Raw genomic sequence first — 15134 nt, forward strand, 5'->3', positions numbered from 1 at the left:
TGTTTATTAAAATTTTTGTGAAGTATTCTGTTTTGTATAAAATTTAAATGAAAATAAAATGATATACCCACCTTATATCTTTTTTGTTTCATGCTTATCAGCATTGGAAGTACATGAAGGTGAGTGAATGATCAAATGTATTATTTCTGTAAAATCTCCATCTTGATTTGAAAATCCAAAACAATGCATTGAACAGTTGTTTATAAATACCTATTAGCATACCTTTGAAATTATTTGAAACATATGATACATATAATTAAAACAACCCATCGATTGAAATCCGTTCTAAATACCGTTCAGTAGTCGATTATATAAATACATGCTGAACAAGTTGGTAGCAACAACTATTATTCTGAATTTAAAACATTACTGGCATGTGATCCTTGTAACAATAAAAACTAGGAATAATGGCTTGTTAATGACAAATTTGACATTTTAGAAATAAATGCACGTATAAATGTAGTCATATTACGGTCTTTGCTTCTTATAATGAACATTAACACGTAAGAAGGCAGAAATATTTTGAGCTAGAATGGAAGTCGACCATTGTATTATAAAAGTCTTGATATAGACATATTCTTAATTAAAAAAAAATAAATAATAAGGAAAAAAGCCAAACTAAAAAATTAAAATTGGATTTACGTCTGTAAATTGTACGTAGGCATCATCTTTTAAATGCTGAAAATTGTAATTTCAAATTAATGTATAATAGTCAGAGAAGAATAACTTAACTTTTTACTACATTTTATTAATGTGCATTATTTTTAAGTAGTGATCCAACGCTTATGACTTACGGTTACGGTTATTCAAAAAAAATTGAAGAATAACGAAAAATAGAGTAAATACAGTTTATTCTTCAAGATAACGTTTAGTAATCGTTAAATAGTAAATTACTGTATAAAACAAAATCAAGCATTCTAATAACTATAAAATAAAATGAAAGTATTGAGTAATATTTTAAAACTAAATGCAGTACCAAAATTAATGATGAATTATGCGTCAGTCAAAATTAACGGTGTCAGATGTGCAGTTTGGTAGGGTATTTAAAGAATTTCACTATTATTAATCTGATGATATAATGACATTCTTGAATTGAAAAAATAAAATATCATTTTATATTAACAAAAAAGAATTCTTTAATTAATAAGACGGACACTAGTTACAAGAACTGATAAACTAAGACTATTTTCGGCGTCTTTTCTTTGTACGGATATTCCTATAATTTTTCCGTCTCACTCATTTAACAGATTTTTTTACGACAATTTCAAAATTTACGACAGTCAAATTTTTATTTAGAAAACATAGCATTTGCATTCGAAGGACTGTCTGCTCCTCTTTGGTGTTTACACAACGAACCGTACAGGAACCGAATAATAATCACGAATTACGGTTAAACCGTATAAAATTAAAATCCGTAAATTAACCGTAATCGTTACAACACTAATTATTTATAAATATAAATTTTTTCATTAATTACTTTGAACTGAAGAATACAGGAACTGTCTGCATCTTTTACCATTTGCAATATAATTTTTAACCTTTTGTGTGTTACTAAATGTATTGTGTAATTTATTTCAATTAGTTACTGTTTTACAAAAGATAATGTATTTCAGAGTTATACTTGTCTGCACGTTTGTGTCACAATCAACAATTCTCCCTGTTGTCCACCGTCCGTAAGTTTAATGTCGCATGCGTGTTCTTGTTTAAACAGTGATGTGTAATGGACTAGAATTACACTTTTGAGCTGTCTATAAATTACGTAATGCAAATTGGGGGAGAGAAGGTCTAGAAAAGTTGGCAGCTCAGTGAAAAAATGGAGCGAAAATCCATTCATAGCCGACACAGATCACACATTAAGATTAATAAAAAATTGCAACTATTTGTTTAAAAAAATTAAAAAATCTTTCTAACGTAATGGGGAGGAAAGAGGATCAGTTCAGCTGTTACGATCTTATCTAGGGGGAGGTTGATTCGAAGATTGATTAATTTTGCGTTAACAGTGTATTCCGCGTATAACGACGACGAAGGGACCACTATAATTTCGTCGTTATATCCGGAAGTCGTTACAGACAAACGTAAAGAGATACAGATACGTATGGCTAGTTTTCACCATTTTTCAATTTTGAAACGATTTCCGCCTTTTTTTAACAGTGAATGTGCATCTAGGAGTAATACTTATTCAAAACTTTACTAAACACAGTTGCTACTCAGAATATCACTTTGTAACTGAACCATTTTAACGTACACGCTTATCTATCTACCTGCCTTAATAACAATAACAAACGGTAATGGTCACTACACTTGCTGACTATCTGTGTGGATGTAATCAAAAGATAAGAAAGTTTTTGGCGCCCGACTCCGGTAACTATATCTGCATGGGATTAATAGAGATTTGTTGTAAACGATTCATTAAAAAGCAGTCGCTACACCCGAACTCGGCGTTACATCCGAAGTCGCTATAGCCGCATGAATTTTGTACTAAAGCATGCTTTAAATTCAGGGGACTTAGACTTAACGTCGCTAAAGTAAAATGGTCGCTTTAACCAAAGTCGTAATAAATGAAATCCAGTGTAATTTATAGACAGCCCCTTTAAGGTTTTACTGCATGAACTTAATTTTTTTTTTGCTGTTAAGAATCAATGGTATTTTGTAATTGGTACACTGTTTTGCATATATTATTTATGAGATATACCTATCTTCTATTTAAGAAAGGTTTCACCAGGGTGAAAATCCGCTTTAACAGAAATTTTAGTTTTGTGTTTATTTATTTCGTTGTAATTTTTCTTTTCAAAAAAATTAAAGCGTTCTTTCGAAAAATTTTTAAAACATCACCTTTTTTTAATTTGGAACGAGAATCTCAAGGGTGTCTAAATTTTTACATCATCGAAAATCAAAGTTAATATAATGTAATATAACAATCCATATCGAATGAATTCCAAGCGTCCGAGGGATGTGATTTGGAAAATAATAAACGCAATTTTAAAAAATTTTGAGGTATACAAGACGTTAAAATTTTTCACCTTTTTAGTGCAGAATATTTAATTTTACCTCCAATTTTAGAAAAATTACTACTGCGAAAGGTCCACTTGTTGCGCACATTTTTCAATTGTTTATGTTGATGCTTAAGGTTTCGAACAGTTTATACTATTGTCACAAACAGGTTTTTAGATTGTTTCGAAAAAATTATAGTACCATTTTATATCATCAACAGATGGTCACAATCACAATTCATCAGCCACATTTTGAATTAATTGTTTTCTTTTTGTATATTAAAATCAAACACCTATTTTCCTAACAGTAGTCTTGACATCTCCAAAAATAATTTATTTTCTTTTTTAGGCAAACAGACAGATCAGAGATCTTTTCGAAGATCTGAGGGATGGCCATAACCTAATTTCTCTGTTGGAAGTTTTAACTGGCGAACAACTTGTAAGTACAATCAGAACATCATTGTTATAGTTAATTTTATTCAAATGTAAATGCATTTTTATCTCTTATAAATCGAATTTTTATTCAAATAAGTCGTGGATTTTATAATACTCTTCTTTGTTGCGAAGTTGTTCTGTTAAAAAATTACTGCAAAAATTTTCTTGCTTAAAATTTTATTTTAAATAAAGCGTTAAGTGAATATTAATTAATGCTAAGTACAAAATTTCAAAATAAACTTATGCTTCATTTGCGACATGTGAGCAATTGTGACATGCGCGATGCAATAAACACTTTTAGGGGTGGTATATTGAAAATTTATTTTATAGTGAATAATACCGTTGTGTAAAGAACATTTGTGCAAAATTTAAACCTTCCTGTCTCAGCTGTTTGGGCTGTGCTTTGATCGATACATCAAACTTTGAACTTCTTTTTCATTCCTTTTGGAGCTGACCTTTAAAAATCCTCTCTTAGTGCTCACTTAGGTTATATAACAAACGTCTGTGCAAAATTTCAGCTCTCTAGACCCAGGGGTTTGATTCGTTGCGTTAATATATCAACAATCAATTTATTCTTTTGTATGTGTATTTCCTTGTAGTTCTTGTATTCGCGGTTAAAAATTTCATTATTCGCGGATGCAATCGGTAAACAGAAAAAGATTTGGTGTCATTTATTAAGATTGACTGCAGTAGACCGCTCGTGCGAATTTCTCCGAAAACATGGGTTTCTATTCTAAACATTGTAATTTAATGCTGCTGGATAAATGTCTGATTTTTTGTACGGTAACAGACAAAGGTTCACACTAACTCTATACGTTTTTTGTTTTCAATTATATATGGTCATTAAAAGCTTTTACAAGTGCTTAAAGTTGATGCTTCTTGTAGGACACGCATTTTCAATAGAAATTAAAAATTTAAAAAATGACCTTCGACAAGCTTTAGAACAAAGTTTTATCTAACTTACTGCAAAATTTCAAATCTCTGTTTCAAACATTAAACTCATGATATCTAGAACCGATAAGCATGTTTTTACTCTACTGCGCGTATACTACTGAATCCCCTTAATCCCTTAATGTATCGGCATCTTTTGAGTGTGTACATGTACATTTAATTGAAATTAAAAATTAAATTATATTTTATTAAATCACTCAATGATTACTTTTAACATTACCGGTAAAATTAGTAAATATTATTTTGGTTAGCATAATATTTAGCAATCATTTTTATGACACCATTATAACTTTTTTTACTCAATATGAAATTGTTAGAAACAAATCAGTTAAAATATTCAAGTAGATAAGGGGCCATCTATAAAATCTTCCTTCTTTGTCACAACTCGTCACATTTGTGAGACTCCCCCTCTTCCTAGTGTGACGTCACATTCACATATTTTGCAATTTTTACATCTAGAAATTATTGAATTAAAACAGCAGCTCCGAAATTAGTTTTATTTCTATTTAAATTATTTAATAAAATTAACATTTCAAGAAATTAACAAAAAAAAAACGAAAAGACCACAAATGGCGCAGTAAACGCCATCTGTAGCACGATGCTACATTTTAGGATTACGTATATACAAAAAAAAAACCATTACTTATATTAATTAAAGAAAACTTAAGCATCTTGAGCCCATGGACTTTAAAGCCACCCCTTTAAGTTATTTACAACTGGCATAGCAGCCACTTCGTTTTCGTTTGGGTTGTTAATGTCGGGAACATTCATTGTGTCAACATCTGTTTCATCTAACCATACAGCATCATCGTTGCAAATGTTTTTAAGTTTTTTGTTAATATTGCGAAGTTCGTGTTTTACTACGTAGATGTTGAAAATTTTGAAATGTGACGTCTCAAAATTTAGGACCCCTCCCATCCCTTTGACACACAATGTCACACTTCATCGACGCCCTCCCTCCCCCTTAACGTGTGACGTAATTTATGGATGGCCCCTAAATGTGATGCACAAAATGTCATTATCTATGATTGTTATTCTCAAATTGACGGAAAAAAAATTGTTGCTGCTGTCACTCCCTCATTTTGCCTCATTAATTAAAATACCTGCAGTGGGTTAAGTTAATTCAAAAATTAATTCATTGATGCATTGAATTTAACCCTACAAAAATTCAAAGTGTCTCATTACTAATAATGATTGTACATTGGTTCGACGATTTTGAAAAATAAATATTGATTCTCTTTTAATAAAAATTATTCAAGGAGCTTTAAAATGTCAATGTTAATTGTCTTTTCGTATATATTCTTATTTTAGCGTTTTTAGTCTACGTTAAATCAATTTATACTAATTACATGGGTTCTAAAAAGGGTGTTGTTAATTACCATATATCGAATATTTTATACTGTATAGAAATATTTTATTTAAGTGTAACTCTGTTTTTATTTACAGCCAAGAGAAAGGGGTGTGATGCGATTCCATATGTTACACAATGTTGATACGGCACTTCATTTTCTACGATGTAAAAAAATAAGATTAGTTAATATAAGATCCGAAGATATTGTTGATGGCAATCCAAAACTAACACTGGGGCTTATATGGACTATCATTTTGCACTTCCAGGTAAGCGTTAGTTTTACATCAGCTGTTAAGTATTTTTATTGAGTATTTATTTTAAAAATACATAGGAAGACAACATTTCTTTTTATTTTTTACAAGAATTTATGCAGTTGTAGAAAATTCCGTAAAATAGTAATTAGGATAAACAACTTATGCGAAATAATTTTTGTTAAATTGCAAAATAGGCAGATGAACAAAAAAATTCGAAATTTCGTATTTTCTTTAAAAATAACAAATATTTAGATAGGTATGTATTATACCTATTTGTAATAAAGCACATTCACATGCTTTACTTTTTTTAACGTTAAGAATTAGAGTTATCTGAGTTTACGCGATTCTAGTGCGATTATTGCTTGGTTAGGGTAGGTTTGGAGATGTACATTCATTAGTGAGGTTATTGTAAGGTTATTAGGTAGATTTATGATAGATTGGAGTTTGCTTAATGTCCTTGCCCTGATATGTTGTAATAATGTCTTCGGAAAGTATGCTGCATTATGATCTCCGCGCCCANTCAAAAAACTTTTTACTTTTTAACGTGTTTTATTATTTTAATAAACAATTTTAGAATTTGCGTGCACAGTTCCTATGTAAAATTTTCCCTCATTCGAGTTATAAATTTTGCCACGAGATGGTGTATGCCCATTTGACGGATCCCAATAGCTTCTTTTTTAAATGACCATCTCGCGTCTGATAAAAATTAATAAATATAATAGACAACAATGTATGTAGTATTCTTTTCTAAATATTCATAGGCTATCAAAAACAGTCATGTACCCTATGGAAGCAGTTAAGTTGTGTAAATATTTCTTTTTTTTTTTTAAACCCTCTTAAATAAAAAACCATAAGAACAAGAAAACAGTTGGTGTACATAATGAATCGTTGCGGATTTAAAGTATGCCCTAAGTATTTAGGATTCGTTTACGATCGATATCATATTTGCATTAACAATTTGGCTTCTGTTCGTTCGTATAACTAAAAGTCTGCGTAAATATTACATTACCGACGACGTACCTGCATTAAAGCATAAGTGTTAAAAACAAAAAATATTCGAGTTAGATAAGATTTCGAGTTACAAAGCTTCTACTGTATCTTTAAACCTAGTACATAGATCACTTATCAGTAATAAATTAAATACGCGTAAATACATAATTAAGAACCAACGTGTATTAATTTTATTTTCACCTGACGGACTAGTAAAAAAATTGGCTGCTAAAAATATAACTTACCTAATAATAGCTGCTTAATTTATATATAGTATGTACACTGTACTTTGTTGTGTTAACGCCTTCTTTGCATAGGAAAGAAAGGTAAGTACACATCCAAAGAAGTCAGCAGCTTAAAAATAAAACAAATGACTTGCATGGTTGCTACATTGAATAAAGAATTGTTCGCTTTTATTGTCTGATGAATAATCATATTTAAAATTATTGATGTTCTTAAAAATTACTATATGAGCGCATATCTTAAATCCTGCCATTTATTTTTCTTCTATGTTTATAGGTGTAATTAGATATACTTGAATTATTCTAAGACGTATTTCTAAACTGACGTGAAACTGCTGAATATACTTACGTTACCATAGTATATGTATTTAGATAGAGATTTATTTAATCACATTCACAAGGATGTTCTACCATGAGCCCACCTTAGGATTTCTGAAAACTAGAACATCTCATGTCATCTAACCATTTTTATGTCTCTTTTTGCTCCTGCTTCTTCTTTTAATATATCTACACTTAACTAGCCCTTCATGTCTTACCATCCCATTTCTTCTTTTCCTTATTGAATACCATAATTCATAACACCCTTTGTTCAACTACGTTTTCCAATATTTCGTTATTTCTAACTTTTTTGTAACCGCAATACTTTCATCATCAAAGGCGTCCAACTCGAAATTTCCTCGTTATCCCCATTTCGCCCCTGTACAGACACTCATCATTTCCGAATTTTGCCAGCACAGAAAGGATTTCTTTTTGTTAAAAGCCACTCAACTTTGCGTTATTCCTTGTTTTATATCTTTTTTGATATCGAAAATCGGCGACTTCTGTCACATTATCTTAGAAAGATTTCTTATCTGCGTCCACATAGAAAAACAGTCACGCAATTTCGTCATTCTGCAGAATATCGAGATGTCACTTGTTTCTACACTTGTCATTAAGAAGCCCATTGGGATTCTGTTGTTGAAGCGTTGGTCTCAGGAAACGGATGGTAGAAAGAAAGCAAACATCAACTGGCGATTCCACGAAGTTTGACGAAAGAAGTCTCGCAGTGCTTTCATAACGGTTTTTTAAAGCGCATTTTAGGATTGGAAAGATTCGTAAGCGATTTTACTGAATCAATTGCAAGAAGGACGTTGAAGATTGATGTAGGAAATGCACGATTTGCACGGCCAGTAAGGGTCCATAAGTAGAACGGGAATGGATTACCTCACGAAATGGGTGGACAGCCTAACCAAACAGTAGAGGAAGAATTCGTTAAATACCTGATCAGTCGATTCGGTATACCAATGGAGATCTATTTTGATCGGGACTGAAACGTCGACTTCGTCGTATTCCAGCACATTTGTAAGGTTTTGGGAATTAACAAAATCTGGATTACACATCAGCATCCTCAGTTCCATAGAATGATGGAGCGAATGAACGGTGTCATTAACAAGTACCTAGGGAATTAAAGAGATTGCGATATTTTTCTTCCCTTGTTTCTTATGACATTTTAATAGTACTGTTTGGTTTGGGACTGTGACTACCATGCGTCTTAGAAATTAGCCGTAAACTAAGTGAGGCTGTTGCTCGAGAAGATTACGTTAGTGAACTCCGAAAACTAATTGATAGCATTCGTGAAGAAATACGTTCCTACATGTAAATAGTTAGCGACCGCGGGAAGGAAACCCGACGTGACCATACAATCCACAGCACATGAGGAGTATATGACCAAAGAAGCTGTAACAGGATTGGAATGGTCTATACAAAATCATCGAGCGTGTAAATGATGTCATCAATCGGATTAGACGTGTACCGAATGAAAAACCGGAAACCATAAGTCGTCCATTTCAACTGATTGGCTCCATATGCTACCGACAACTATGAATATGTTCGGATTAGAATTATACAGGCTCGATATTCAGATCCCCTGTATGAAGAATTCATGGTTACACCGAGCTTGTATTCCAAAATCAAATTTGAAGGCCCCATGATGTATTTGCTGCCCCTAAGAAATACTCGGTGGCTCATTATGTAGCTGCAGACTTGAGTCCGCAAAATAGCTGTAGTGTTAAAAAAAAAGTTTGGCCGACTGCCTGAGCTGAAAAACCAGCTAGGAGATGGAAGGAAAGTGTTAAATCTACCGGATGGGAACTGTTTTCCTACAACCTTGCCACCAAAGATTAGGATTTGGGAAACCCTCAAACCGACGGTAATCGGATTCTTTGGTGTTGACTACTAATTCCACGAAGTTAACCATACCAAGAATAAAATGTGGTTTAGATGAGCTGAACTGGAGGGTAGTACGAAGCATGTTAGAGGTTCTGTTCCGGTATAGTGGGGGTAGATGTTTTTGTATGCACCGACATTCCATGACGAGAACTCGTCTAATTGAAGATCGTGGATTGTTACTCCCAGTCAACGTCCGTATGGCAAAAGGTTTAGAACTACAGATATCGACATGACCGATGGCCTTTTCAAGAGAGGATAATGAACCGGATCATTCTTAAGGAGGAGACAGTGTTACGTACAAACATGTACGTGATAATCAATATATTGATTATTGACAACTTTTGAGCATGCCCGCTGGCAGTGACCGGCAATGGTTGGCAACCTTTCGGGTAAGGGTAATAAATTACATTTAAATGACGGATTTTTGCCTGCTGAACAATAAAAATTCCCGAAATCTTGAGAAGGAAGACTTCCAGAGAATTCGATAGCAAGATAAATAGACTTCAGGACGGCAGTTGGAGATAAGGCGAGTTATAGGTGAATACCGAGGGATATAAATATAGTAACGAGTAAATGAACATTAATAATACAGCATATTGTAAATAAGAAGTAATTTAAGTGATTGATTGGCGCTACTGTGTACATAAATAACTGTAATATAAATACTCTTGTTTTATTACCCAATGTACATCTAGAATTAATTTCTAAGTTCCTTCTAACCTTAATGTCATCTTTTTTCGAAAAATTTTGTTTTTGTATAATTTCTGTACATTGAATGACGTATTTTGAGTTTTTTTAATTGTAATTCTAAGTTTGTTTAATGATCTATTAATTTGGTGCATTTGTTTTTTCTGTTTCATTGTTTATCTTCGTAAAATTTCACGGTCCATCCCTTGTCTTTCAACAAATCTTTTCGGCTTTTCTTCCATTGGTCTTTTCTGCAGACTTTTTTACTACTTTCGATCACCAATTCATTCTTTACTCTAAGAAATTCTTTAAAAATTCTATCTTTTTCGTAGTTTTTGTTTATGTTCTTTTCATGTTTACTTGCTGTTTTAATGACTGTTTTGTTGCGTTTAATCTCCATATGCAAAATATTGTTTGACATGTTTTAATTAAGTTCTGGGTCCATTTTATTTATTTAGTTTTTATCTTTCTTATTTCCTTCCATTCCCAAATTTCCATCCACACATTGTACTTTCTACTAATACCTCAAAAAAGAACGTTCTCCTTTTCCAATTTTGCCTGAAGTTTCTTTCAGCGATGCTCCATGATTTTTTAAAGATATAATCTGGATAATTAAAATGTTTTACTTTTTCAATTTATTTTCCTTATCATCAGGTAAAAATTAGTTTTTACATCTTCCTCCTGCTTTTTACATATAATTTTTTATTTTTCTGCATTCGGTTGTAATCCTCTTACTCTTTTGAAAATTTTCGACATTTCTTTAGTCTGTTATGTATTGCTTGTTACATAACCAAACTTTTTTCTACATATTACTGTTCTTCCGTGTATTTTTTGCGATTTATCTTCTAAATTTTACGATAAGTAAATTGAAAAACGCTGTACTCCGTGGTCATCCTACGCGTAGGTATTTCTTTTTTGACGTATATTTCTCATATTTTATTTTTCTTTCCTCGTCATGTTCCACAATTTATCTCTTTTTTTCTTGTCGAAATCTCCAAAGAATATGTATATTTTTCCTCCTTTTTTCTTAATTTTTTCCTCTATTGCGTTTTTATTATGTATACTACATCCTTTTCCTTTTATATATCGTGTTAGTGTTTCATTTTTACCTTTTTCTAACTTGCATATGTATATATCACGAAAGCTAGCCTTTCTTTAATAACATTAATCGCATCTTCGACAAATAAGTTAAAGTTTAACGCTGACATCCTTGTATAATGCTCGATCCCCACATTCGGTATGTCCACACCTTCGGGGTGTATGAGCGGTTTAGCCGCTTTATGCAGAAATAAAATTCCGAATTACAGCTATTAAGTAAGTCTTCATTAATTTGTCTGCAATGTATGATATGTTTGGGCAACAACGAATAACCATCAGACTAAACAATAGCATTGCAGGGAATCTTTTAACTTTATTGTTAATGAGAGTTGCTAATGGTAAAGAGGTTGTCCAAATTTAAAACGTGGGTCAAGAGGTCGAAATTGTTCAATACAAACCAAAACATAGATTTAGATAATTATTTTATGATTGCTGATGACTGATGAGAACTACCAGTTTTATTGGAAATCACAATCACCAAGAACTTAATGTTCTTTACTTAATTATTTCCAACGCTAGAGCATTAATAATATATTTTAATTAATATAATGTAGACATTGTCTGCATATATTCATGAGTAAATTATGCTCGTACTCGTATAGGATATACATACCTACAAATACATGTAATGCGTAAAATAATTTCTCATGTTCAGTACGAGATAACCAAGTTAACCAACCATCTGATCCGTGACATTTGGCAGTTCAGTTGACAAACAAATAAATACCGCCCATATTTTAATAAAATATGTAATAATGTTTTGTGAACGTTGTCTAGTTTAGAAATAGCTCGATTTTTTTTAATTTGCTGTTTAAAAGTTCTGTTACCTACGTGTTTATAAAAAAATTGTTTTTGTTAAATGAGTCTTTTTCGTAAATAATATGCAAATAGGTTTTCAGATCAAATATCCAAAAAAGGAAAGACGTATAATAATTGTCTAATATTTAAAAATAGCCTTGACTTCTTTCTATTTACACCAGGCAATACTTTTATGGGCGAAGAGAATTTCGGTTCGTTTCTGTGAATTTATTTATTTGTTACTGTGGGTGTACTGAAAATTATTGACAACTGCTTACAAACTTGCATTCCTTGGCTATTATTAGGCGCGTTTTTTAATTGTTGAAGATAGTTTATATGCTCAAAAATACGAAACGGTTAATGCAATTAAGTATATTTTTTAAAATTTGTTAATTCAAGAAATCAAATGAAATGACTAAAAAAAAAATTGAATCAATCCATTTAATTTTACCAATATGAATTTTCTAATTTGATATCTTCATAAGAAGTAGTATTATGAAGATTAAAAATAATGGTTTATGTAATTTCTTTAATGGTGACTTAAACTATAAGTATACAAGGGGTGCTCGAAATATCTTTTTAATGGACACCTTGTACATTTTCAAATATTTGAATTCCTTTTTTTTCTGATTTGAAAATGTATAATTGTCGTACTGAGAATTGGTGAGGAAGGGGAAGGGGAAGTGTAACACTAAAGTGAGAGAAATGTTGCGGCATCTTTAACGTATTACGGTAGCAAATTTCTTAATACTCTACGAAATTGATATTTTTAAAAGAGCAGAGTAAAAATTCTTACACAAAAGAAATTTGTTTGATGTGAAGGTAATCGTTCGATCCTTAAGTTATCAGAAAAAATTTCTAGTATTTTCCAAATATGTATTATACATATGACTGCCTATATTAATTTTTTTCACCCAAGAATATCTTATTTCAATATTACAAATCCCCCGTCAATACACAACCAAAATGATAAAATACGTAACTAATTGTTTACATGTATTATTTTAGCTGTGAAACAATTTCATTTAAATGTCGCAAGTTATGATACACCTTTTTCAATATCCAAAAATATGCAGGTCGTTCCATTAAAAAATGTATATACATATATTTCGACCACGCCACTGTGTACTATAACAAGTAAGTAGGAGTACATTTGAAATCACCATAAAAGAGGTTACATAAAGCATTAATTGAATTTTCGAAATATCATTTATTCTAAAGATAAAGGGAGTATCAAATTCACCCTGTACAATGTACGTTTTTTTAGTGTCATCAATGTATCGGCATTATAAATAAATACTTATAAAGTAGATTCGTAATACAAACTTGCTGATCGTCGTTTATCTGTTTCTATTTGAAGACTTATAAGGCAAGGTTAAATATATTAGTATTAATTGTTCTAGCCTAATCAATCTCTTCGACACGAGCAAAGTTGCTTTCAATCCCCTTGAATTTCCATTCGTAGGACGATGATGATTAAAATTAGTGTCTCTTACTTTTACGTTTTAAAATCTTACTATTCATAAAAAATGTACTCTCAATTTCTCGTAACTTAATAAATTATATATTTTTTTTTCAGTTTATAAAGTTGAATTGAATAGGTTTGAGTTCGTCCGCGTAAACAATGTTATAAATACAATTGATCGTTTGTGTCTTAATAACGAATAAGTATCACCATATCAGCTTAAAAAATTTATATATAAATTAAAATCCTACAAATTCATGTATGTATTTATCTATTGTCTACGTATAATTAATTTCTCCAAAATGACTTTAATAATTTTGACGAAATTCATGTCTTGGGCTAAAAATTCATTTTAATAAGGTCCTCTTTAAGTAAAAAATCGGAAAACCCATTTTTGTGTAGTTTTAATGTGAAGATCGCTCAACTTGATAGCCTACATTTTAATAATAGCTCACAGAGTAAGGTTTTTGATAGGCAATTTGATTTAAAATAGCTCCATGTTTTTTAATAGTCATTTTGTTGCACTTTAAACCATCATCATCATAAGGTCATCAGTCCTAAGACTGACTGGACACGTACCTCCACTGTTTCCTATCCCGAGCTAATCTTCGCATTTCCCTAAAACTAGAACGACCCACATCCTTAACTATTTGCGAACAGTAATCTAACCTAGGTTTAGCTCCTAACTCTTGTTTCTGCCTCTAATATGTCTCTGATTAGACCTTCATGTCTGAAAAGGTGTCCTACCAACCTATCTCGTCTATTTTATATTGACTTCCATAGGGTCCTCTGTTTTCCTATTCTTTCTAATACCTCTTCATTACCCACATTATCCTCATCATTCGCTTATAACACCACATTTTGAAAGCTTCTAAACTTTTCTTTTTCGCCGCGCCAACTGTCCATGTTTTGCACTCGTACAATGCCGCACTCCAAACATACACCTTTAACAACCTTTTTTGAATTTCTAAATTAAGCATAGAAGTGACTTCATTTTATTAAAGGCGACACGACCCTGCGCTATCCTTTGTTTTATATCTCTACTACTCCTTTCGTCCTGACTTATCTGACTTCCTAGATATCTAAAATCAGCCACTTCTTTTAATTTTTCGTCTCCTATCTTTATATTCGCTCTTTCCTTACTTTTTCTTCCCTTGCATACTAGTATTTTAGTTTAAGTCCTCCTTGCTAGATGCTAATACTCTATATCGTCTGCAAATCTAAGCATACTAATCTTTTGCCGCTGTATATCTATCCCTACAGTTGTACTGTCTTTAATGATGTTGATCGCGTCTTCGATGTATAGATTGTATAGATTAAAAAGTAGCGGTGACAGTGTGCATCCCTGTCTGACTCTCTTCCTAATACGTTGCAGCCCTAACTCTATAACTACCTTTTTACAAACTAAGTATCACTTTAAATCGAAAAAATAAATTATTTGATAGCGATTCTTTCTAAAATATGCAACCCAGCATACATTGCACATACTAATTCCCCCATTAATATATTGTGACACTGAGCTTGCAAGAGAATATCAAATCTAGTATGGGTAGATAATGCAATAAATAGAAGATATTTTGTTATTATACGAATTAGGCATATATATAAATAAATAATAATTCTGTCATGAACGTTAAAAACTGAAGGAAGGAAAGGTGTATGAGG

The 15134-nt window shown here is 31.7% G+C and overlaps 1 protein-coding gene across 1 annotated transcript in view; it reads left to right on the forward strand.

Annotated features, from left to right (window-relative positions):
- The window catches only part of LOC108740575 (plectin), an 87317-nt gene that overhangs the window by 52657 nt on the left and 19526 nt on the right, over positions 1-15134 (forward strand). The window contains exons 4-6 of the mRNA XM_025975651.1: positions 1614-1673; positions 3340-3429; positions 5823-5993. Of these exons, the coding sequence (XP_025831436.1) occupies positions 1614-1673; positions 3340-3429; positions 5823-5993 (321 nt within the window). The remainder of the gene's footprint in view (positions 1-1613; positions 1674-3339; positions 3430-5822; positions 5994-15134) is intronic.

Source organism: Agrilus planipennis, unplaced genomic scaffold, assembly GCF_000699045.2.
Source record: "Agrilus planipennis isolate EAB-ADULT unplaced genomic scaffold, Apla_2.0 scaffold184, whole genome shotgun sequence".
In the NCBI taxonomy this organism is placed as follows: domain Eukaryota; kingdom Metazoa; phylum Arthropoda; class Insecta; order Coleoptera; family Buprestidae; genus Agrilus; species Agrilus planipennis.